The 25,200-nt window shown below is 41.6% G+C and overlaps 1 protein-coding gene across 1 annotated transcript in view; it reads left to right on the top strand.

Moving 5' to 3' along the window:
• Window positions 1–1,743: 1,743 nt before the first annotated feature.
• The window catches only part of kcnk9 (potassium channel, subfamily K, member 9), a 47,799-nt gene continuing 24,342 nt past the window's right edge, over window positions 1,744–25,200 (top strand). The window contains exon 1 of the mRNA XM_036515855.1: window positions 1,744–3,463. Within this exon, the coding sequence (XP_036371748.1) occupies window positions 2,875–3,463 (589 nt within the window). The 5' untranslated portion in view covers window positions 1,744–2,874. The remainder of the gene's footprint in view (window positions 3,464–25,200) is intronic.

Here is a 25,200-nt window from a genome sequence, read left to right as displayed (position 1 = left end):
TACTGGTTTTCCATATAGTATTCAGCAGGAATAGTGGGTTGAACAGTTTCTGCCATGCACATGGCACGTTTGCATATGGTTTAGGTCTAATTTTTTGGGCGTGAATTCAACATTACAAATTAGATTAAAAAGAGAGATTAAAATTTGATTAAAATTAGAGTTTACTTTCTAACTTCTAACTTCTAACTGTATCCATGAGCCTTGGATGAAAATTCTTCTCACTGTGATCTGAAGTCAGCTATACCCATGCAATAACCCTTGCTACTGGTCTCTGTCCGAAACTGATGTAGAATATATTTAGAATATATATGCTTACTACTTAAGTGGAAATATGTTTATGTGACTAATGAGGAAACGCTAATTTGGTTGGCTTGATCCCTAATTGGCAACAAAATTCAGTTCAAATGTTTTTCATATCTAGACTTAGATTCACCACAGAATGACACTGAAAATGTTTCCATCAAAATTAAAATGGAAAATAGAATTCCATCAAAAGTCATTAAAAATGACTTTCTTCTGTTAAACATAATTTTTCTTAATGAATAGCTATTAATATTTTTCTTAATGACCTAAGAATACTTGAAACGTTGTGTTTATTGGAAAGACACTTCTTGGCTATAACTCAACAGTGAATTTCAATCAAGCTTTACTCTCAACCATCCTCTCAACCAGCTTATTCTAACCATTAACATTGTATCCAACTAACACATACAAACTACTAAAATAAATCCTCAAGATGGCAGTAAAATTAAATGATTTAACACTTGTTCATAAACGCAGTGAATTTTAATTCAAATAAGATCTGGTCTAATTCACTGCTTGCCTTTTTAGCTCTGTCATTTGGAACTGTTACATGTGAACTAATATTCTGGAGGAATTTAGGTTTTTGAAACGAAGTGATTTTGTCAAGGGGTATTTTGTCAAGTGAATACAATGGTCTCAGTGTTCCTGTGGTTACATAACAATGTAGCACAAATACCGATATTCAGTGTGTACATGAGAATGGCATTTCCATTTTAGATTAATAGTAAGAACCAGTCAACAGTCGAGAACGCTGAAATGTGGCCCTGGTTGAAAAGGTATCCTGCATATATCAGACTATTGAAACGGGCAAAGCTCTATTTAATGTCACTGCTTTACTCTACAGGGAAGGTCTGGAGAGCAACTATTCTCACTACGTCTTTCTGTTCAAAACGTAATTGCATCACTTTCTGAAGACTAGCACAGACTACGCAACTGTGTAGCACGCATTCCCCTGTGTCGAGCATGTCATGGATGCAGACCGAGAGCACTCGCAAGAACCCGCGCCATTGCGTCACCGAGCTGCCCTCCTCATTGGTGGGCAGAGAATGATTTATCATTTCGGCTTTACGCGAATAATATGGAACCACGTGATTCCTCGTATCCCCCCCCCAAGAGATTGTAATATGTTTATGAGTGGGAGTGGTCGGTTGATGCCGGGGTTGCGGGGGCAGGGAAGGATGGGGGAGGAGGAGGGGGGGTGTTGCTCGGAGAGAGGCAGGGATGCCCGGGGGAGACAGACGGACCACCGCGAACACGTCCAACAGGAGAAAGTACTGTACAGAGGACGCTTCTTAAAATAGAACGACACAGACAGACGCAAACCGAGGGAGCGTTCTCTGAACCGACGACACCATAAAAAAAAAATAACGGAGTGGCTCTAAATGATCAGTTAGGTACAAAAGCTCTGGTGTTACTGAAATACTCGGTTAAGACAAAAGTGCCTATTTATATCTAGTAAAAAGTAACATTCTTCCACAGCTTTGGGTTGTTGCAGCGATAACCATCAACAGGAATCAAAACCCCGTTTTTCAGTTCAAATTCTGTATGTCCAAGTTTATTGTTTTTCGTCAAGATATTCATCTGAGTCATTTCGACGCGCACACTTACGCCTCGTCCTAGGCTGGGAAGACAGTTGAACGCAACCGACGGGAGCATGAAAGGGATTCTGTGAATTCTCCGAGCCAGGCATGTTTTATCCATCTCTCAGGTCTGCTTGAATTTGGCTGTGGCTCGGGCATCCTTATGTAGGCTACACCTTACCGACAGCGAGGATCTAAAGGGTCGTGAGGGCAGCCACTTCAAAGACAGACAGACTTCTCTGTGATGGGAGCTATTTAATGAATGATTCATTATCCACGTTTGCCCTTGGATTCGAACGAGACACGCTTACTGTAGTTTGTGCTCTTTATATGTCTCCCTTAATGCAAGCTGCCACTCGCGCGGAATTGGAAACGGAGTGAATTTACAGCAAAAAAGGATGTTCCGTGTTTGTACGATCTGCTCCGTGTTTGATTCTTGCGCGTTCTAATTTACTGTAGGATCACTGCCTCTGATCATAGAACCCCCACGGCGACCATTCAGTAAGTTGCAGTTTTTCAGATCTTCCGCTGCTTTGCCCCTTAACTCTTTCGACTCCGCATACGCACCAAAAAAGCAACATAAATGGGAAAATAATTCGTGCCATTTATATGGTATCTTATGGTTCTGCATAGGGATTTCATGATTTCCACTGAACTAATGTAAAGCGGAGGTTTTCCTTCACCGGCTTGTGTACGTGTGGATGAAGCCGTGACGAACAGGTTGGTGCCGACTGCCAGAAACTTCGGAAAAGATGTACAAAGATGTCCTTCCTGCCACGTCTTCTCTGTCTTGGACCTTTTAAATTGTCCTACAAACTCCGGGGGATGCCGCTGGCAAAACCTAAAAAAACTTCATCAAAGATCAATCGATACATAATCAATATAATATAAAACAACCTTCTGACCATATTGTGTTTTAATTCGTTTCAACAGCCCGCGCCATTGACTCTTGTATCGCGAAAAAGCCAGGCAATCTCGTTGCTGGTTGTTGATGGCACTACGCACCGGGAGGACTTGGTTTGGGCAGGTCTTGCGCAGAGTCTCTCGGCTGCAGGGCACCTGGTCCCGGCGATCGAGCAGTCTCTTGTGTCTCTCTTCGAACCAGGAACAGGATCTGGGAACGTGTGACAGGGACCACAGCCGTCCCCGTTGCTCTGGCATTCATCGCACCCACCATCACCAGCACCACAATATCTGCCCCCCTGTTTCCGACCGCTGCCAGAGCTTTCCCAACTGCTGCGCCTTCTTGGAGAATCCGAGGGGACATGAACCCCTCACTCGCCGGTTCCTGGTGGCCATGAAGCGGCAGAACGTGCGGACCCTGTCCCTGATTATCTGCACGTTCACCTATCTCCTGGTCGGGGCGGCGGTGTTCGATGCTCTGGAATCGGATTTCGAAATGAGGGAGAAAGAGCAACTCGAGGCCGAGGAGAAACGACTCCAGGGGAAATATAACATAAGCGAGGACGACTATCGCAAACTGGAGACTATCATCATGGAGGCCGAGCCCCACAGAGCCGGGGTTCAGTGGAAATTTGCAGGCTCCTTTTACTTTGCAATTACAGTCATCACCACTATAGGTGAGTTTGCTGTTGAAGTTCGTTTGCCCTGAGCAACTTATGTCATCCTTACATACTTTTTACATGAGTTGGAGACAGAGTTAATACGATATCACTTTTTTTTACAAGCGTTCCGTGCGCATGTTGAATTCAGGTGTCTTCGCGATAAAGCCATATCACGATATAGACGACATGCCTTGCGCCATGTATATGTAATACTGAATGGTGCATGAACCTATTGTTGCAGCCAAAACCAACATGTTGGGAGGGCAGGTAGCTTACAAACTTAGCGTATCAACACGTATCAAGCTCACGTAGTCACTCAGGATCTGCCTTTTTCCTTTCTTAACTTAAGATCTACACGTAATTCAAAAGGGTACATAACTCAAAATGGTCCGTAAGGGGCAAAACAAACGCAGCAGACAATAATCACGCATTGCCACCTGTCGATTCCTTGTTTTCAGGCTGCCAGCATTAAGGAACCTCCAAAAATCCTAAGCGATTTATCGAGAGTTAATTTGTATTCTGAACGGGGTACGTTATATGTCATGATAGGTCTATTATTTGGTGAGCTGACAGCACATATGTGCTTAAAATACACCGATGATATTCTTAGAATCATGCAGCCTTAATTTTTGAGATGTATGTCGACCTGCTGTCATGTATTCTCAAAACAGAACATCTGATTATCCCAAAATACAATTAGTTATTTGATTAAATTATTAAGTAACACCCAGTTGCACAATTTTACGCAAACGCATCTCTTTATTCACTGCAGTTTTCGTTACAAAGCACAATTTTCGACTATTGCTCTTCTTGCTCTTGAAGTTTCGATTACATAATGCTAAAATTCAATCAGTGTGTCTCCGTCGCACTTTTGTAACTTCTGGCACGATACAAATGTACCATTTTCATGTGATCTGCACGGTTATGTGAATGAGACAGTCTGAAAAATGACAGAGTTTTCAGTGTACGGCAGCTCCAGAAAAAGTGTTGGTACATTATGCGAACGTCGTAGTACTGAAGAACAGCTCCGGGATTTTATCTCGCCGTGGACCACCGTACGAACGGGGTTCAGACAGTCTCCAACACACTAAGCGCAATTGGTATCGTGAGGCGCTACACCTATACTGTAACTGGTTCGCATGAGGACAAAAAGGGTAAACTGTGATAAACAATAATCAAATATCGCAGACTATCGCTGCTGCCGATTTTGACCATATGACAGCTACCACCAACACCAACTTTCGAATTAAATCAAAATCTAGAAAATGTATACAGTTGGCAATCTATCAATAAGATCTTTATGTTATTGCTGCTATTTCTGGCATAAAAGTCAATAATAATGCGTGTGTGGTTTCATGAAAATCAATAAACGGCGTATGATTTTGACTGAGTTTTTTTTAATTTACATATTTTAACATAGAACACCCACAGGTGTGTCCACAGTATGGTTCTCATTGCAGTTTACAGTAGCCTATGCGGCTTTCCAGTCAAATGTGCATTCATCAACAGACTTTAAAACATCTGAAAACATATTGCATTTGTTGCAATTGGCGACTTGACAACTTTTAAACCAAACGAAGATTATTTTTCTCGTCGGAGAAGTCCTCAAAGCTCTCTATTTAATTGTTAATTGTGAGTTAATTGTGGATCAGAGTTCTGCAAAAAATTCTGAGAAGCTGTTGTTTACAGTTCACGTAAGATTTAAGTGTAAAGTGAAGATTTTTGTTTTGCTTTCGACGATAAATTCTTTTTTTTCTGGACTGCAGGGTTTCTAGAGTAGTTGTACGCAGCGCAAGTTACTTACTCACTCTTAGACATTATTTTTATTAGTGGGAGATTTGAAAGAAATAACGAGTAACGTTTAGATACGATTGAAGTGGATTTAAAGGGACAGACATTTAGACATTACATGTTCATCTGGTAAATCCAGTGTGTCATATTGTGTGCGTGCGTGTGTGTGTGTATGTGTGTGTGTGTGTGTGCGTGCGTGCAAGTGTGTGTGTGGGAGGGGGTGCTTTCTGTAATAAAGGCCTCTCTTCTTCAGGGAATTGTCAACAGATTTCTTCGATTGCTCTTGAAGACATCCATCTGCAGATGATGTCATGCTACTTGGCGATGCTAGGCTGTAATTCCAAATCGATGAGTCAAGGCCGCACCACGCACTTTCTACGTATGTTTAATTTAAGATTACAGACATCGGGATGAGAAAACAGCTCCGGTATCCGGAACCATTTTCACGGCCTGAAGCAGCCTACAAGCCTGCAGTTGTAATACAAAAGGAAATAATCTTTAATTGTTTGGAGAAGACCTTGTTCCGTACGTTCGTGTCCAAAGAAATCAATTTCATGTTTTCGTCTCGCAGCTGTCACAGCCTATAGCGCTGCTGCTGGTTTAGATGCAATGTCTGCACCTTGTGGAGATCTAAAAAGAAAACTTTTTAAAATGATCAACAAGTGTTAAACTTCATGTCTTGTTATAATAGCTTTGAGATTCTAATAGCGAGAGTGAAATGCATGCATGTTCTAGCGCACATTACGTGTGACAGAAGAAAAAAGGAGCTGTTTTTCAGCACCACTGAAGCAACAAGTCTCTCAGTTCGTCGACCAGCTCAGCCGGCTACCTTATTACCGCACTCTTATAACAGACCGCAAAGCACTGACCGGACTGTCAGAAAGGCCCTTCAAAAAGGTGTAATGCTCGTTAAAATATGCCGGTTATATTCAGCTAGTACACAGCGACATCTTTAAGTTATGAAACGGAGTTCATTCTGGGTAGAATGATGTTCCCCTTGCAAGTCACTTTCACGCTTTCTCTGTTCTAGATGGTTCGATTCAAGTGTTGTAGATCGGGGTAAAGAAAAGGAATATGTATGCATGTCCTACAGAGTGGACTGGGCGAGGGGAAAGCTTCATCTGCAGCAGTTCTGTAGCGTCTCCGCGGAGTACGTGGCACTTTTACCCCAGCCTCTGTTTGGTGACATAGGCTACCGCAGATTGGTTTCATTGGTGGCGTTGTTTTCAGATGTTTCCTGATTACAGCGAAGTTCCATGTTTTGCCAAATCCATTCCATTGTAGTCTAAAATAGCACACCTCTGTCCGTGCTATATTGATTTCCAATTCAGCTTCTGAGCGGAAATTCGGCGACTTGTGCTGCGTCTTAACATCTACCGCATAAAGCTGTTCAGTGTCCCTGGGTAGAGAAGGAGGGACTTCGAGAGACACCCTACAACTCGCTATAACAATTTGCATGCATACAAAGACACGCTAACACAGGTCGCGTTAGATACTGTAGGCACACGTCTACTTCACAAACAGCTACTTTTAAGTATGTTTGGTTTGTCCACATTATATTGCACATTAGAATCAGGAAAACGGTTAACTTTGCATTTCAATAGCTGAGAAAACGACGGGGAAAACGACAGCAGGCTGCACTGTTGGCTGTCAGGTCAAATTGTGGCAATCACAATGATTCAGAAAGGTCTAACATATAGTGTATTCTGTAATTTCAATTTGTTACTTGTATTCCACATTCTGCATGGTCTGGAGGTCAGCGATGTAGCAGGCATGGTGTAATGTTCCTGTGGGAAAGCACTGGCTTGACATGGCCTCCTACAGTTCATGTTGCCACTCCAGTACCGCAGCTGTGTAATTTGTGTCAAATTCTGTCATCATCTTCCTTCCCATCCCAGCCCATACATGCTGTAAGCCACAAAATACAGTATGCTAGTGCGACTCTACATAGCTACATAGTTGTGCCTTGTGTACTATAGCTACACCGTCCTGACTTCACCTCCCCATTTCTGAAAAAAAAAAAAAAATCACTGAATAATTTATTTGTAATTCACCATGAACTCCAATGCTCCAGGTGCTCCAATGGTGCATTCCCAATTTACTGTATGGGTTAGCGCTTGGCTGTTGACCAGATAGACATTGCAGACACCAGAAACTGGGGTGGTCAACTAATGGTGTATAGGTAGCCCGAATGACTTCTGAATATATATATAGCTGTGTACATGGATAATACAGTGTGTTCAGTTTTGGCTGTGGATGCCAAGTTGGCAAGCAAATAATCTTACATAATTTTAGGTTAATTCCAAAGGGATTTAATGGTGTTTGATGGGAGGGGTCTGATTAGGGTTCAATTACTTTCCACGTATTTCTGGTGGGACAGTATATTTCAGATCAATCTGGTGCAGTATTATTTGTCAAAATGCATGTCTGGGAAAGACAGGAATGTTCTGAAACTGAAAGTACAGTTTTTGCTGCTGAACTGTACATTGAATAGGTAAAATTGAAAGCATTACACACAGCTATAATCGAGCCATTATTACTGTCATTTTACTCTAAGGGAGACCTAGCAGAGATTCATCTAGAGCAAGAGACTCATATCAGCTCTGAACAGCATAAATGAGAAAAGACAAAATGGAGTTAAGTCAAAGTTAAATCAACCATTTATTTTCATATTTAGCTTAGTTAACAGACCAAAAGTCACAAACATTCCACCCCATTGTAGGGATTCCTTGTGATTTTTGATGTCACTGGGGTCCAGTTGACAGACACTATGTTGCCTTATCTTCTTCTCTTTGAGGAATACTATCCATTTGGCAGTGATTTAATGTTTTCCTTTTCGAGAGTGCTTGTCTAAATGTCAGCTCGGTCATAATTTAAGTCCAGAGTACTACTGTAGTCAATACTACTAGTGCTTTAATAGAAATATCAATAGCACCTATACTACTACCACTGCTGCTGTTAGTACTATCATAATACTATTGTTACATCAACCAACAAAAATGCATGTAACACCCATAAATCAGAGTTCACCCATAAGTTAAAGTTCACAATTGGCTTTCTCTTACACAAACACACAAATATAAGTCCAGACAGTGGTTATACACAATGGCTCTTAAAGGCATAGAATAGCAGTCACTATCGTTTGGTAAATTTGCAGACACATATGTAAATGTTAGCTCCCGTTATCCATGGCTTCTGTTGCTCATACCCTGAATAGGAAAGAGGTATAAAACTGAACAGTACTACAGCATCTGGTTGTAACCAAAACCAATTCTTCCCTCTGTGGGCTAAAGAGGAAAAAAGTACTATTTTGCTGATAAGCTTTGCTATCTGCAGCACTGGAGGTGATTCAGAGTGAGACTGAATTTACTTCACCTTTTATGAGTTGAACATTATTGAAGGGAAAAAATCATGAACATCAAACACTTAACTACTGTCTGCAAAGTAATAAAATGCCTTACAACTGCTTCTATAGATAGTGAATGGTATGTTCCCATTCTGATGTGGTTGCTGGTGGCACAGCAGTGGAACATTGATTTAAGCCATTTTAGAGTACAGGATGGTCTTAGCACACTGTACACAATGGAGTTACACTGTGTAATCTATTACCCTACTCTAAGCTCAGCCCATGTCTTTAAATAGCCTCTGTTCATCTTGGCAGTGAATTAATGGCCTGTGGGTCTTCTGACTAATCACTCTGGGTTTTTAACCTTCTGCCCTCACTAGAGAGGGCAAAGTACGAGCAGTTACAGTCCTGACCATGCTGTCTTGTTTCTCGTTTGTCTTCTTCTTTTCAGTAGCTCCTTGTGGTGCAATTGCATGTCTCCTAGCATGCCGAGAGCATTTTTCTCTCATTGTTAAGATCAGATCTGATCCTCACTGAAAGGTTTGCTGACATTGGTCTTGGCAGAAATGTGCACCTGGTCAAACCAGATGATGCATCAGGCCAGCCCCAAACCCACAGGTCGCTGTCTGTGTGCATGTGGAGAGCAAGGATATGTTTTTGATGTCAGCTTGCCACGCTCGGGGGAAAAAAAGCTCCGCACACACTGTGTAAACAGGCCTCGGCAATGTTGGCAGAGGAGATCAGTGTAGGCCTACTGCTTAGAAAATTCTGCAGGGTGTCTGAGATGACTGGTCGATTTTCATCACAGGCAATGCAAATGGGCAGGGGCTTTCCATGTCCTGTTATTACAGTCTGAGATCCCTGTCTCCTAGGTTCTGATCCCACACCATTTGAAAAGGAATACACACATTGAAAGGAAGACACAAATCACCATTATAAACCAGAAGCTCTTCAAAATATGGGCACTGTGCCAGGAAGAACCTAAACTAAAGATTTACTAAAGTTAAAGATTAAACTAAAGCCCAAGTGTTAAAGGTGTAGATTTCTTCCATGAAACATACAGTACTGATCATCTAAAGTTAACAAGAAATACCACACAGAGGTACTATAAACCTATAAACAATCAGAAAGGGACCATATTTTACCATGCCAGTAACTGAAAAGTTGTAATGCACACTTCTATTAACAGCCAGATTGAGTTCATTCAGTTGAAACAATCGAATGTCAACAAGTCAATCTGCCTTTAAAATGAGCAATGGTTCTGCATGGATGTACACACATTAGGAACATGTTGTGCAGTATTTCTGTTCCATGGTTAACATGCATACTTCACCCTGTATCGCCAGCAGACAAGCTTCATACTTGAGGCTGGACAGACCTGGCAACATCAAAATGAATTTGCTTAAATATGTTGGCTCTAAACCCTGGGCCCAAGGCTCCGAGTGGAAATAACTCTGTGGTATCATCATCTGCCTTCTTCTTGTTTTTCTTAAAAAAAATTACAATGCATTGTCACATTCATCACAACTGCACACAATGCCAAGCACAAGTATGATTTCATAACAGAATATAATATTTGAAAATGCATCATTAAAAATAATGGCTTTTTAATCCATTTAAGTAAATCTAAAATGAATATAGTAACTGTAAAAGCTGGAGGTAAAATTGTGGGTATTAGAAAGATTCAGACATCAAGTAAATAGGAGGAATTCATAATGCACAAATGGAAGAAATATTAAAAGACCACAGAGATGCTTGAGTATTACTGTTTTTGTTTTTTTTTTGCAAGAATTGTAAATGAGTCTACAGGTCATGCATGATTCATTTCTGTTGTGTCTAGTTGAGATTGTACGTTTTCGCTCTGAGAATACAGACATTTCCCTTTGAAATCAGTTCTTTTATCGCTGCTGAGTCACACTGTATTCAGATTATACAGCCAGATTGTGGCATTTAGCATTCATGAAAGTGGTGTGCAGAACTGAGTGCTGATAAAGGAAGGAGAGGGTTTCCAGGTCAGGTGCACCCTCATGGCTGCAAAGGAAATTCTCCAAAATAAATGCACACAAGGCTGAGAAGCCGACAAATCAAAAGTACCTTGGAAATGGAAGATTCAGCTGAAATGTTCATAACAACCAGCAAATAAAAACCATATCATGTCTGGAAGGTGCAAGTGGCAATCACCGTGAAGGTATTGTGTATTTTGATCATGTTTGTGCCGCTAACCTCACATTTCTGCCCTCCAGATTGCCAAGCAGTTGATTTCCCTCATTTCGGTGATTAATTGCTTGCAATGTTTCCAGCTCTGAAGGTTGTGCTTCACTGAGTAAAACTGTACGGTCCCACCAAACACTCGACAGCAATCAGGTTTTTTTTCTTCCTTGCTTTGTTTGTTTCTCCTGTGCCGACGCCATAGTTTCAGCGGGGACTCTGAAATATGCACAGGGAAAAGATGGAGCTGTCAGGCGGAGACATGCCCATTTCGACCGGTCTCCGCAAATCGTTGGCTCAAGCTGAACGAGGCCTTTATTCCCGCTGCGGCTCAAAACACGTGCAGCACGTCGCATCAGCAAATTCACCTGTGCATTTGTCTGTCAGCCTTTTTGCCTGTCAGATTTTCTTTGAGGCCTATTATGGATGGACGTGGGGCTATTGTTGGATTATATTAGGCTAGTCGAGCCGAGTTGAGGGAAGTGTCCAACAGACTGGAATGTTTCCACGGTACAGGCCTTTGGTTTTTGAGATAAAGGAGTGTCTTTTGGGACTGACTGATATCCTACCCCTCTGAGGAAAGCAAAAGTTTTTTGATATGTTGCTCCTCAGGGGCCTGTAATCATTTAATGAACTGGCCACAAATATGATTTCTACAGGCACCCCGAGGTTTTCTTTCCTGGAATTGCATTGGCATGCAAACATTCATTTCTGTGTTCTCATTCTGTGTAAGCAAGACCTCCGCATGATGTAGGAGTAGCAGTGTAGTATGTAAACTCCCTTGATCATCTCGAGCTGAAGGAAGTAACCCCCCCCCCCCAGTTTTTGTTTGCAGTGGCTGGAAATGCGACATGCAAACCGATACATAAATATTTACCGAAACACAAACGTGCTTTGGCTTTAAGGTGCGCCACGCATTAAAAAAAAATTCATCCTGTCAAATCTCCACTGCTGTTTGTGTTGCCGTGAGAAACCACTGTCCGCTGTGCGGGGAAGCGTGGGGGCCCCCAGAAGATTGGGGCGGGCGCCACATGTTGTAAAGCTCCAGACCAAAGGTTGAGGGTTGAGGCGCTTGCAGCCACCACTCCGGCCTCGCCCACGTAGCTGGCGCCTCCCTGTGACGTATTCGCCACGTTTTCAGCCATCTGTCGCGGCCCTGCATTAGAGCATCTTCGCGTTCTTAATGCATTCCTCTGTCACTTGTTTGCTCTGCTTTTACCCAGGAAGAAGGGGGTTATTTTTAGGCGGTCTCAGCATGCTGTACTGACACTGATCTTTCATTACCAGTCCTCTTAGGAACCTTTTGTGGCACGCATACAGTTCTGAAGGAAAATATGATAGCATGAGCCAAGGCAGCAAGCACTTTCAACAACAGAATTTATTGTAAATGTAAACGCACTCTAGGTCTTTTTTTTCCCTGTTAAATAATATTATTATAACTGCTCTCATAGTATTAACAACAAAATGTCAGGAATGCTAATGTGCCAGGGGTTAGGGTTCGAGAGCTGTGTATTCATCACTAATGCTCCTTTGGAGAGAGCAAGTGATGAGGGGCAGACCCACTCCAGTGTGTCAAGACCCTTAGTGTAATGCATCACTGTTGACCTTTGACCTTTTCCCATGAGCCGGATCACTGCAGCACTTCGGAGACAAGTGGAGACAAGATGGAGAGAGAGGCCGTGATTGCAGCCAGCTTGTTGTAGGAGCAGTTAAAGGAACTGTAGGAGCAGTGTTATGAATTAGGCTGGACAGTGATGAAAACTGCCCAGGGTCTCTGCAAAGCAAGTGCTCATGGGAGCCTCTGTCGTGCTGGAGAGGTCCAAATGAGAATTGCTTGGATCTCAGACCGGCAGTGACTCAGACGCCTGCCGAGTCAGTCTGCCTTCTGTTTTCCTAGCTCACATGTTACTGGTCCACGGGAGAGCCGTGGAGAAACGCACCTAATCCCGCAGCGCCTTTTCGCCAAGGTGATGCTGTCACGTGTCGGCCCCAACAGCAGGCGCTCTTTGTTGCTGATTGACACCTCTCAGCAGTCGAAGCACTTTGCGACTGCATTCTCCCTCCCTTTCGCTCAGTAGTCATTGCTTTCCACAGACTGTAATCCTGACAAGAATTGTTTTGCGGGAAGCTTACCATTTACAGGTTTTGCAGTACAACAGATTTTGATTTCTTCAGGGACAGGGTCTGTAATACAATACCAAAAATGTGTCCTGTGGAAATGGGTACCCTCTAATAACAAGGGGGATCCCTACTCTTTAAGAAAGTAATTTCTATTTATCGCCAGTCAGTAAGACAGTCTACAGTAAATGGGCTCCCAATCAGTTGCCTCTGAAGATTGCGGGGATGATTGCAAAGAGGGTGTGGCCTGTCATGTGCCAACCACTGAATGGCTCCCTCTCACGACGTGCCTTTACCCTCTTCACAATCTGTGACTTACTCCCCATGTTCCTTACTGCTGCTTTCACTAATCCTGTTACAGTAACTCCCACACATGATGCGTGCATCACCAAATACAATGTGGCGTTTAACCAGAGGCGCATAATCTGGGCGGTAAGATCTTGAAAAACACTGACGTAAGGGATATTCGTTGGGAAGAAAGGATGTGAATCGCAGTCAATATTACTTTGCCGACCTCCAAGTCAATTGTGCTGATCCTTTCTGGCAGGCAGGTTACAACAATTTGCTAAGTGGGAAGATGATCCTGGGAGCAGTGTCAAGATTCATTAAGATAATGACATGTTTTTTTTTTTCTTATTCAAGTCAATGTATCCATATTATTGCCTCTGTGTACATTATACAAAGCGATTACAAAGGAATCACTTTGTCTCTCCATAGGTTAAAATTGGTCAAACAGTATGGAAAAGAACACATTACAATGGCCATTACTTCAAATGTATTCCCTTACATTTAAATAGACTCAGCTCAAAGACTTTATTTTGTAGTTTTTGATACTGAAAAAGACCTGCTGAGTGACTTTTTAATATGCAAAGGCTGCAGTTGACAGAAAAACAGGAACTGGGATTTACTTGTATGTTTGAAAGATACTGTACTTCAATCACTGCTGATAAATTACCCAACACTTTGTAGTGCAGACAGAATAATTACACAATTAACATTGTAATCACAATCACACTGATTATTGTATGTGATGACAAGTGAAAATTGAGCCTGATTTCTAATGTAAAAATGTTTGCTGCTTATGTAACTACAAATGCTATCTGAAGAGCATGTTCCCATTGGAGAGCTACTGTTAACCCCATCCTCATCACTAGTCCTCACCCTGAACCCCAATCTTTTATGGCATCAGTAGCACTTAACCAGTATTGATGTACTACAGTGAATTTCCTTAAATACATATCTTTCTTAAATGGATATGGGAGGATGTTATTCTATACTGCTGTCTTTCACATGCAACCCATCCTTTACCTATCCCTCTGTTACATCTTCTCTATATTTACATATAATCATTTGGCAGACACTCTTATCCAGGGCAGCTATCAAAGCCTATAACAAGGGCCAATGAACAATAGTGTGTACAACAAATGTCAGTTGTATCTGAGCATATGTCAGTTTGCGGCACAATGCTATAATAACCGGTACCACACTGAATATAGATTTAAGTGCAACAACAAGCAAAAAATTCAACAAGAGTCAAAGTGCAAAAAAGACAAGCTTTAAGTGCTATCAGCAGTAGGTTTGAATAATTTTGCTTTTACCATACAATTTTATGATGATGAATGGCCCATCTTGCTATTCTGTTCACACTGTGGAAAGCAGGGCAGGGCTATGCCATTACTTGTGAGAAGATATGATTGGTTCCCATTATATTCCCCCTTATTTAGAAACGCAAGAAGTGAGATATTATAAGAAAGCAAATTAGCAGACCCATTGGCCAACATGGAATGGAATCTCTCACTTCTGATGTAAATAATTCCGTTATAAACTATTGATTAGATAAACTAATAATGCAACGCTCACAGGTTTAGGTGGTCTGCAAACCCTTAACATTCCAGGAAAGGTGGTATCTACTCCAGGTCTAAAGTGACAAGTTTCATAAAATCTCTTGGAGCAGTGGAGCTGATGGGAAGAAGTCTACAGATTCTGCAGCTACCAAATTTACTGTATGGGATATATATATATAAAATTAACATATCAAGACCCAATTTTCCTTTACTTCTCCCCCCCTAGTCATCAAAAATGCAGGGAAATAGGCAGGGTTCCTCATGCAGTGGTCCACACAGGCGAAAAAAGTGTACCGCTATTAATAATATATCAAACAACGCAGTTATTACTTTTAAATATTGATCTATGCACTTTAAATATTGCATAATGCCTTAAAACATATGTACGATTTGATACGTGAATCTGGGAAATTTGAGAGATAAATAATCCAAGATTAGAAAGTAATAAAGTTAGAGTATGTTAGTCTCACAGACTTTAAACTGCTATCTACAGTTGGTTGATAGTAACGAGATTGAAGTCCTTTGGCCGCATAAATCAGTGTATTGTAATGCTATTCTTAAGTCTAACTTTCACTGGACATATCATAAATATTCTAAACTCAGTCCCTGTGGTTCTGTTGATCAATAATTTAACACAATTGTGCCTGTACATTGCAACATGCAAACACGAATCATTCTAATAGAGTTTGTTTCTATCCCTAATAAAGTCAACTTTTTTCAATTCCTGCAACATCCCTCCACCAATCAAAGAGATCGATAATACTCTTATTGTAATTCCAATTTGAATGTTCAGTTAAATTCGAGGAGAGGAAACGAGCAATCCGCTATCTCACAGCGTTCATTGGTTCCCAGGTGCAGAGGATGTGCAAGCGACTGGGTGCATATAAAAATAGCAACAGGTTTCAGTCTCACCGCAGTGGCTTCAGCTCAGCGTGGCATCTCTCGGGAATCAATATATTTTTCTTGTCTGTGTTTCATATTGAAGCAATGCATTTTTTCCTCTCAATTACCACATTCAGCAACGTGATTTGGGAAATAAAGACACACTCCCTCACATGCACCGTTAAACCGTTTCAGCCTGCATTAAAACAGTGGACGCAATCCAAGCTATGACATTTGACCACGCTTACTTATCCTGTTGGCAGCAAGTGGTTTATTGATCCGTGAACTTAATTTCTCCGAGAGTCCCCCGTGACTCAGCAGCCCGGCGCTCCGCGGCTTCTTTCCGCTTTGTTTCTCTCGTTTCCGTTCGAGCATGTCCGTGCCCTCACTGTCACTTCGCGTCCCCGTCTTGTGGCCCCCAACGTCAGGTGTCGACCTTGTCATGTCCCGTCGTGATACCCTTCAATCTCCCGAGTTTTTCCCTCTCAGGACGGGCCTTTTGTTTCAGTGATGGCTGATACGGAGCTCTGAGTGTGGTCACCTGTGACATTTGCGCAAAACGGCAAGGCAATGCAAGGCTATGACGGCGAAACTGCCATGACAAACGTCCAGATATGGTTGCCACTCAATATGACTATGAATGTATGATTAAACATGAAGTCCAAAATGTAAGGTATATTTGAAAACACAGGCTTTCAATTAAACTTTCAAGTATTGCAAATATTGTATAATGTATTGTTGTGTGTGTGTGTGTGTGTGGAGAGAGAGTATAATATGTGCAGTGCATTCATCATCTTTAGATTTTTAATTTTTTTTAAACTTATATTATTATATTATGACCATTTTACATACATTGTCATTGGATTCAATATGTTCAGATTGTGACATGTATCATGACATATTGAAAAGTATTCCTTGCTGGATTTGTATACTTCTCATATTTTTTACTTAGCAAAGAGAGTCTGTAGTTGTTCTTGTAGGACAGTGGTGAAAATCAAAATTAAAAGATGTTGTTATATAAGGGGTTGTTTTGGTTCTGTTTTCTGATTGGTTTGATTCTGATCTGAGGAAACATTCTTGCCGTGCTGTAATTGTGAGATACTCACAGTTATTATGACTCACAGCTGGAACTTGATCACCTGCACTGATAACACAATGCAATACGATATTATTAAAACACTGAAATGATTGAGGATTTTTCAGACTTTCACTTTTTTTGACCTATTTGGCCCAATGTGAATAATGCAGAAGGTGGAAGTTATCAATATTTTCTTAAAATACTTACATTTGAAATAGCTTCATTTTACTCTTGAGATACATACACCTTTCAATTGTGTTTTTTTTGAATACTTTTATCTGTACATTCATCCAAAAACAAATCTCTGAATAATAGAAATTTTTTGCAGAAAGATAATATTAGATATGTGGAATATAAGCTTTGAAAATATGTACTGCTTTAAAAAAAATAAAGATGTACATAAAACAAAGGTAAGAACAAACCATTAAACCCCACCAGATATAATTTACTGACATATATTTTTACAAAGAGCAGCAACTGCATGTTTTATGTTTGCTCCTGGAGCGGGGCTCCATGTTAAAGTGTCCCTTTAAAGTCAAACCCATTGAGTTATGCCCCCTTTGTATTACGCTTCCATTACACGGTCCTCGCTCTTCAAACAGCAGGATTTCCATGTGGTGCAATGGGCACCAATGAGGAATCAAATTTCCCAACTCCAATCCAGCTGGAACGCACTGGCTGGTGTATAAGTGGCCTCTGGAAATTGCTGCAAACCTAAACATAAAGATGTTTATTTTTTATCTTCACACTTATAGGTCAGCCTTTATTACGTTGTAGTCCTTTTTTAAGAGTACCTGGCTATTATACAGAACAGTTTAAAAGACGAAAAGTACCAAAACCCATCCTCTTCATATGCTTCCCACACCAGTTACCTTTCTTAACATTGTATCTGCCCATAACCACAAATTAACTGTAACCTAAACACTTGACACTTTCACAAAACCTCAGGCACATGGCATTTTTAAAAGGCTAACAATACTCAGCAATTCTGGTCTTACGTAGCTGCCCTAAGGCCTCCCTGACTGGAGACTACTGGAGATACACACTGACCTGAATACCACAACAGACCATATATTATAGAATGGTTATTAAGAAATGTTAGGCCTATTGTCTTATTTTTATATGAATTATTAAAATAAGTTACAACAATATGTCAACTCAAAACCAGGATTTATTTACTTTTCTTACCTTTAACAGTGTCCAAATGTTTTTGCAATGTTATCAAAAATCATCATATGGTTGCTTAACTAAACCACCTTGCTGTGATGGAGACAATGTAATGCATGTTTGCATGCATATTCCTGATATTGTCATGATTTTATCACGTAATGAAAACCAAAACATGACCTTTCTGCAATGTTGTGACTGCTTATTATGTTAGCAGGAATTTTACAGTAGGTGACATATAGTAAGTTTCACAGGGACTATGTTCTGTGGTGGAAGGATATCTATCATATTTCTTGCCAAATAAGTCTCCTTTCTTCAAAGATAATGAATACATTACTTTGCGGACTCACTGAGGCTTCGCGGTATATCAGGGGAATGGATATGGTGAGGTTTTTTGTAGGTAACAACATACCTTGCTGTGCTAATATTCCTTATATGGCTCGGTCTCTCAAGCAGTAGTGATTTAGTACAGGATGAAGCATGTCCTATTACAAAGACAAAAAACTAAGACCTCCTTCACTGTAGTGTCTTGTGTCTTATGTCTTGTAAACACAAATTTTAAAAAAGCATTGCTTAGAAATACAGAAGAAAATGCATTGTCTAGACTAAATAGGGGCCTGAACCTCTTTAATCGAGAAAGGGGATGTACTTATATGGCAGGATAAGCTGCTGTTGTGGTCAAGTGGTGGCAGCATGTCGGTATCTCTAGAGTTCATCTTGGCACAGCAGATAAAACCGAAGGGGTCGTTCTGTCAGGAAGTGGAGATTTCACCTACACTATAACAACATATGAGCTCTGTTCTGAATGCACCTGCTCTCAAAATTCAAAGCAGGGCTACTATTGGCACAGATTTCCTGCAGTGAGTTTCATCTCTTCCGGGTTCTTGTTGGAATTTCTGTCCTAATAAATGTTTTATCACTGATCGTAGGTATGTACGGGGTATTCTTCTTATTTCAGAGAGTTAGGGGACAGCTCTGGAGAGGCTGAGAACAGTTTCAGTTTTAGAGACTTGTATTTCTATTTCAGTGACTTTGTCAGCTCATGGAGTATGTTCACTTCGCTCTCCCACTTATGAGTTGCAGTTCTTGAGAGAAAAGGGAGTTGTTGTAAATTATATCAACTGGAGAGTCGTGGGTAATATTATTATTTCGAAATTTTTGAAGTAACTGAACTAAATTTTGTATTTCTTTCCAATTTCCCTGCACCGGGAAGTGAATAGTGAATACCAGGTTAGATTGGACATTTATATTATTGTAGATATGCCTTGGCATGTCTGTATTTGTGGAAATTCACACAAATAAAATTATTCGCCTTGCAATATGAATAATTTGAATGGAAAAGGGATGGATATGGAGGGGTATCAGCTTTCTAAAAAACTCTTCTTCATTTGGTCCCAAATGACATCCCGAAAACATGCGTGTTCTACCCCTGTGCTGGTTTTGCAGGGGCACACAGGGAGTTAAACCCAGGACCCAGCTGAGAGATGGAGGTGCTGTAAGACTTGTGCCTGCTGCCTGTAATCAGATATGCGCACATAGCCAGACCACTGCACAGAGAAATTAGCCTTTGAGGTTACCTTATTTGTTTTCTCAGAGTGGTGTCCTGGAGGCTTGTTGCGTGCCCTTGAGGTCTGCAATGTTAAAAATAAATATTCTTTTCCTAAAAAAGGAAAGAGGATAAGTATTGTGTGGTGGACACAGACGCCCTCCTGGGCACGGCATCCAGATGGAGACTGCAGCCAAGAATTGACTCACAGCGCCACCTACAGTCAAGATCAGGGACCACCCTGTATATTGTGTGTGTGTGTGTGTGTGTGTGTGTGTGCGTGTGTGTGTGTGTGTGTGCATGTGTGCGTGCACGTGTGCATGGCAGTTGAATCCTTATTGGAGAAAGCTGCTGGAACATGCCAAGAAGCAATAAACTCTGCATGGGTCATCTGTTCCAAAGAGAAGTGTAAAATATTATTCATTTTACGACCATTTGGTGCATTGCTTCTCCTTCCAATAATGGATGGCTTTATTTTCTCTACTGCAATTTATTATGGTGGCACATATAGATCAAAGGCAGATTCTCTAAGGATAGTCTCTATGTCAGACATTTTCCATTTTTCTAACCATACTGACAATGAAGCAGTGGTACAACTAGACGCAGTATGCAGGATGCAGGTAAGTTTAAACAAAGCACAGGAGCCGTTTGAAGTTGCAGGCATCTGGAGCTTTTAACTGAGGCTCACCTCCAAATTAACCAAAGACTGTGACCTCCTCAAAATAGGCTATTATAAAAATTAATGACATTCTTCATGTCATTATTGGCAATGCACAAAAATGTACATTCACTTTTGGGGACTTTCAGGGAAAGCTTTCAGATGTTCTTGGTGTACAATATGGAGGACATGGAGTGTCTCATGCTTGTTATGCATTTAGGCCGTATGATTTGTGAGAATTACAGTGAAGTGTTGACAGTGATTTATGCATTTCTGTGGTTTATGAGAATCAGATAATACACTAGTATGAATTGATTGGCTTTTGTATAAACTAGGTTATCCTGAATTTTTGTATTTTAATAGTATCCTATATCATCATTATTGTAAAGTGTGTTATTGTGGAAAACATCTGGATGGTGAGGTTTGTGGAGCTTTTCAACCAAACCGTGGCAGGTGGTACTGATAGTGCAGTTTTAAGAAACCCTCACCAGAGAAGGTGGCCAATCACCCTCACCTACAAGAGCCTCAATGCAGCAGAAAGAAAAGGTCAAAGTGCAGCCAGTTACACCACGTCTGTGTCTGCTTCCCTTTGGAACAGAGAATCTTTGCAAAAACAAAGTGCACAGAGCTTTCAGACCAGTGAATTCCACCCCGAGACATATGTTCTCACCAGTGAGGCCTCATTTTCTGGAGGAAAACGGAGAGAGGAGCGTATTAATCTGTTACTAAAACACACACACGAGCATAGTGCACTGAGAGGGGCTAGCCTATGGTGCATGCTCTTATCCTTGCGGCTCTGGGCTCCCCGGTGAGCCGGATTGCTCACTTCAGCTGAAGAGCCAATGTGAGACAAGGGCGGCCCAAGGGCAGCTGAGACAAACGAGCAGGGTTGCCCGAGTCAAGAGGGGGGGTGCGATGCCCCGCGGGGAGTGGCCCTCGGGACCTCGACTCAGCCATCAGACCCGCCCAGGGGGCCTGAGGGTCGTGGGAGCTTGGCAAAAAGGCGCTCCGTCCCACAGTTTCCCAACCACCAAAAAAAGAGAAGGAAGAAAAAGGCACGGGGACCGTCCTGTGTAATGTTTAACACGCCTCTACGGAGTTAAAAGCGCCCCGTAATTGACAGTCTCCAGGAGCCGTGCAGCTAATCTGCACCGGCCCTCATTTGAAGGCGGGCTGACTGGAGAGCGCCTGAGCTTGTGTGACTCCTCGTTAACTGTTTTAAGGGGTGGTAGTGTGCTGGGGGTGGGGAGGTGGGGTGGGGGGGGGAAGCTTTGACACAGAGCTTGTGACAAGGAGGCTCCGAGGAGGCAGCACACTAATCCTGGTTGCTTAGCAGCGCTCGGAGGCCTCAGCCGTCATGCGAAACGCGGGGACATTACGAGGCGCGAGAGCCACGTTCATTATGGGCGTTCCCCTCTACCGCTGGTCGCTAATGAGCGCGCGGGACCGCCTGTGGAGCCCGTAGCTGAACAGTCAGCAGAGTGAATGAGCCACTGAGCTTTCAGGTTGTGCAAAATTGGTGCATCCTTTTCCAATTTGACTACTGTGTTTTTTTGTTTTAGAGTAGACCACCTCTACAGTGTAAATCACTTCAGGAAGGGTCGCTCTGATTAGCAGAGCTGAGCGGGATAGCAGGTTGAGGTGGTGCACCTCGGTCCCAGTGATGTGACAGGGAGCGAGGGGTGAGTGCCGTTACTGATATGTGTGTGTAACCTTGTGCACGCTCGCCCCCCACCTGCCACTGCCCCCGAGATCACGCTCCTGAGAGGAGCTCCTCTTGCCACAGAGCGATGACCGGGCTCCATCTCTTTGTCCATGCCACTCTCTCTTGTCACTTCAGTTTAGTAAGTCCAAGCCCTGGACCAAAGGTAAAATAGTCCCTTCCTTACAAATTACCAGCCCCATTTTCATGTGTGCCGATTATCATCTTTGTCAGAAAAACACACTGTTTTGTTAAGGAGTGTGTGTGTGTGTGTGTTTTCTTTCTTCCTCAGATAGATACACATTGGTGATTTGATCCGAGGCCAAGGTGCTCAATACAATTTCATATTGTAGTGTATAAATCAATTATAAATTGCATCAATTCAATAAAACACATTCTGAAGTACAGAGGGCACTGTGCCTCTTTTTGCCTGATGTCGGGGTACACACTCTGTTTCTCAGCGGGAGAGACTATTATCATTCAGGTCTATGGACTCGATCAGAAAACAGCAGAAAGACACCCCCTGCTTATTTCAGTTACTGATTTCAGACTGTTATCAAGGACCGCGATACACTGAGACACGCCTCAGTGGGTCCATACTTTGCTGGTCCAGGGCATGAGAGCAGGTTGGAGCAAACAGCATGTAATGTGTGACCCGCTTGTCAGCATCCTCACTGAGAGAGTTATCATCAGAAACATCCTTTCCCATTTTATTTAGAGGAACCAAGGAGATTGCTGTAGTAGTGGCATGTAAGTTATATGTGTAGCTATGCCTATAGGTTGTAATTTAATATAAATTGTAAAGATACTTAAATCTGTCGCTAATACTTATAATTTCCATGTGCATGTTTCTTTGATAGTCAACTAGGTAATTCATATGTTTGCAGGATATATTTCTGAAATTGCAACAAGTTTTTATTTTATTTTATTGACTTTTTGTTTGCTGAGAAGCCCGCTGTGGGTCTTATGTTGACATTTGCAATCATCAGAGGTTTGTGAAGTTGTAACTCACCTTATTTAGAAGAGGATAGTTAATTTCTACTTATGCTTTCTAGAAGCTCTACCACATGTGTTGGACTGGCAGCTTAAACTGATTTCATCAAGTAGGCCCATTTGTTCTAGAAAATTTCAGTTTCATAGCTGTATATTTATTTACAAATACAAATGTGCATTGCTAAATTTGTGTGTTAGACAGTTAGTGATTGTATTATTGAAGTGATTATACCAATTACAGCGCATACCATTAATTTCATTTGGCATTACAACCACTCAAAAGGAACAGTGATGAAATGACTAGACAGTATATTTTCTTGCCATTATCATTACAAAGAGAATTGAATTTGAACAGAATGTACACCGAGTTCCAAGAGTTCCAGAGTTGCTTTATCAAACACTTAAAGTATTATGTAACAGCACTTACCCTTGTAAATAGACCTCTCTGCTATATTGTTTTAGCGAGGCTGCCATTTGTCTCCTATCGACCACAGATCTGAAGAGAGGTTCTGCAAAAGGTGTTAGTCTGAAGTGACCTCTTGGATAGCCGAAATAAGGCTCTGCTTATTTTGCAGACCCAATCTGAGGGAGGGGCAGAAAATGAGAGGGGGGAATGGCTGGTCTGAGAAAGGATGGATTGGAACAGCCCAAAAGATGGCGAGGGTTTTTTAACTCCGGCTCCCAAAAGGAAGAGAAGTTCCGAGTTGCTTGAGAACATCAGATACTTGTAACGGATTGGGCAGCAGCCTGGGAATGGTGGCAAATCCTATATAAGACTCTAGGCGTATGGACAGGGATAGAGACCTCAGCCCAGCAAACTGACGTGGATGGATTCTCAGAGTCTGGCTATCACTATGGAAACACTATGCACTCTCTTACACATTCACCGAAGGAGTTCACGTCTCTGTTTTAGCTGTTGATAGTTGACAGAACTTCCATGCAAATTTTGGAGTGTCTTCCTGGCTCCATGTCACCTATAGGTCACACATGGTACCAAATAAAATTATGTCTTGTTCAGATCATATTTAGCCATAGTGAATATCCATTATTTCTTTAGGAAGTCTGTTCCTTCTAACACTATGAAATTGCTCTGCAACTTTTAATGTGTGTATTCATAAATATCGGTTAGCTTCATAGTTTCAATTAGATTTCTTACAGAGTTCAGCCCCAGTGCAAAAACAAAACACTGTTAAAAATCACTTGACATGACTATCAACAGCAAAATTAAAAAGAGATCTGTTCATGTGAAATTGTGCAAATGCTGCTATTTCACAAACTGTCATTCAGCTTCCACCAGCTAAAACCGCAGACTGATCTGACTCCTTGCGTTTGTCATAGCTGGCAAGAGATATCCATTATACCAAAAGCCATTTCCACAGGGTAACAATACAATGGCTTGCTTTAATTATACCAGTGTATATTTGTCTACTGTGTCTGGGCTACGTCTTCTCGAACAATCCTGCCTGACAGAAGAGAACAGCCAACAAATCATCAGTGATCAAGTTCTGAGCATATTAATAATGATTGTGTGACTGGTATCTGCATATTACAAACTGTGAAGGATTCACAGAGATCATACTACAGACTGAGGAACCATATGTCAACACATACATGCACGCATGCGTGCGCGCGCACACACACACACACACACACACACACACAAACACACACTACAAACTTGCCTGTGAACTAAATTATGTTTTTTTTTGTTATGAACAGAACTCCAGAAAGATGTTTCAACTGTAGATTTTCTATCAATCTCTGCCTTATTTCACGACCCAGTGGGTGATTTGCTCTATAGTGGAAACACATATTTAAAATGGCTCTCATATGAATGTCATTTCAGAAAAATGAATAAACCTATAAATGTATAAATCTGCTGAATAATGCTTTTCTGTCCTCTCAGTGAAACAAGAGCAGTGTTCCATGGCTTTCTGTTTGAGACGTCCCACTGCTTCCTGTAATTTTATTAAATAATATCTAATCTGTGTTAAGCAACAATTTTGGCCCCAACAGTGAGAGAGCAGTTTGTTTCCTCTTTCTGTTGCGGTAAAGGATAGCTTGAGCTCGGTGTGAAACAAATGGCTCACATTGACACTGCTGAACCCTGTTGAATAGACACCATAAAACGACCGATTGATCCCAAGAGTTTTTTTTTGTGAGGAAAGTTGTGGATGAAAACATCAGATCTACCACTTTCTTTCTTTGTCACACTGTATCAGGCCAAAAGATCTCTACAGGTGCAAGCTGCATACTGCAAATTTGATGAGTCGTGGAGGAAAGAGAGTTCATATCTAATATAATGGCTTGTTGGATGGCCAAAAACTAAAAGTGTTATTGTATTAGGAGGCTGAACGTAAGGCTGCAGCTTCTCTTTTAAAGATAGTTTTAAAAGGGTAGGCTGCAAGCTTTTAGAAGT

This window comes from Megalops cyprinoides, chromosome 21 (assembly GCF_013368585.1).
Source record: "Megalops cyprinoides isolate fMegCyp1 chromosome 21, fMegCyp1.pri, whole genome shotgun sequence".
Taxonomy (NCBI): domain Eukaryota; kingdom Metazoa; phylum Chordata; class Actinopteri; order Elopiformes; family Megalopidae; genus Megalops; species Megalops cyprinoides.
The sequence above is the reverse complement of the archived record's forward strand: the minus strand, read 5'-3'. Positions and strand labels throughout refer to the sequence as shown.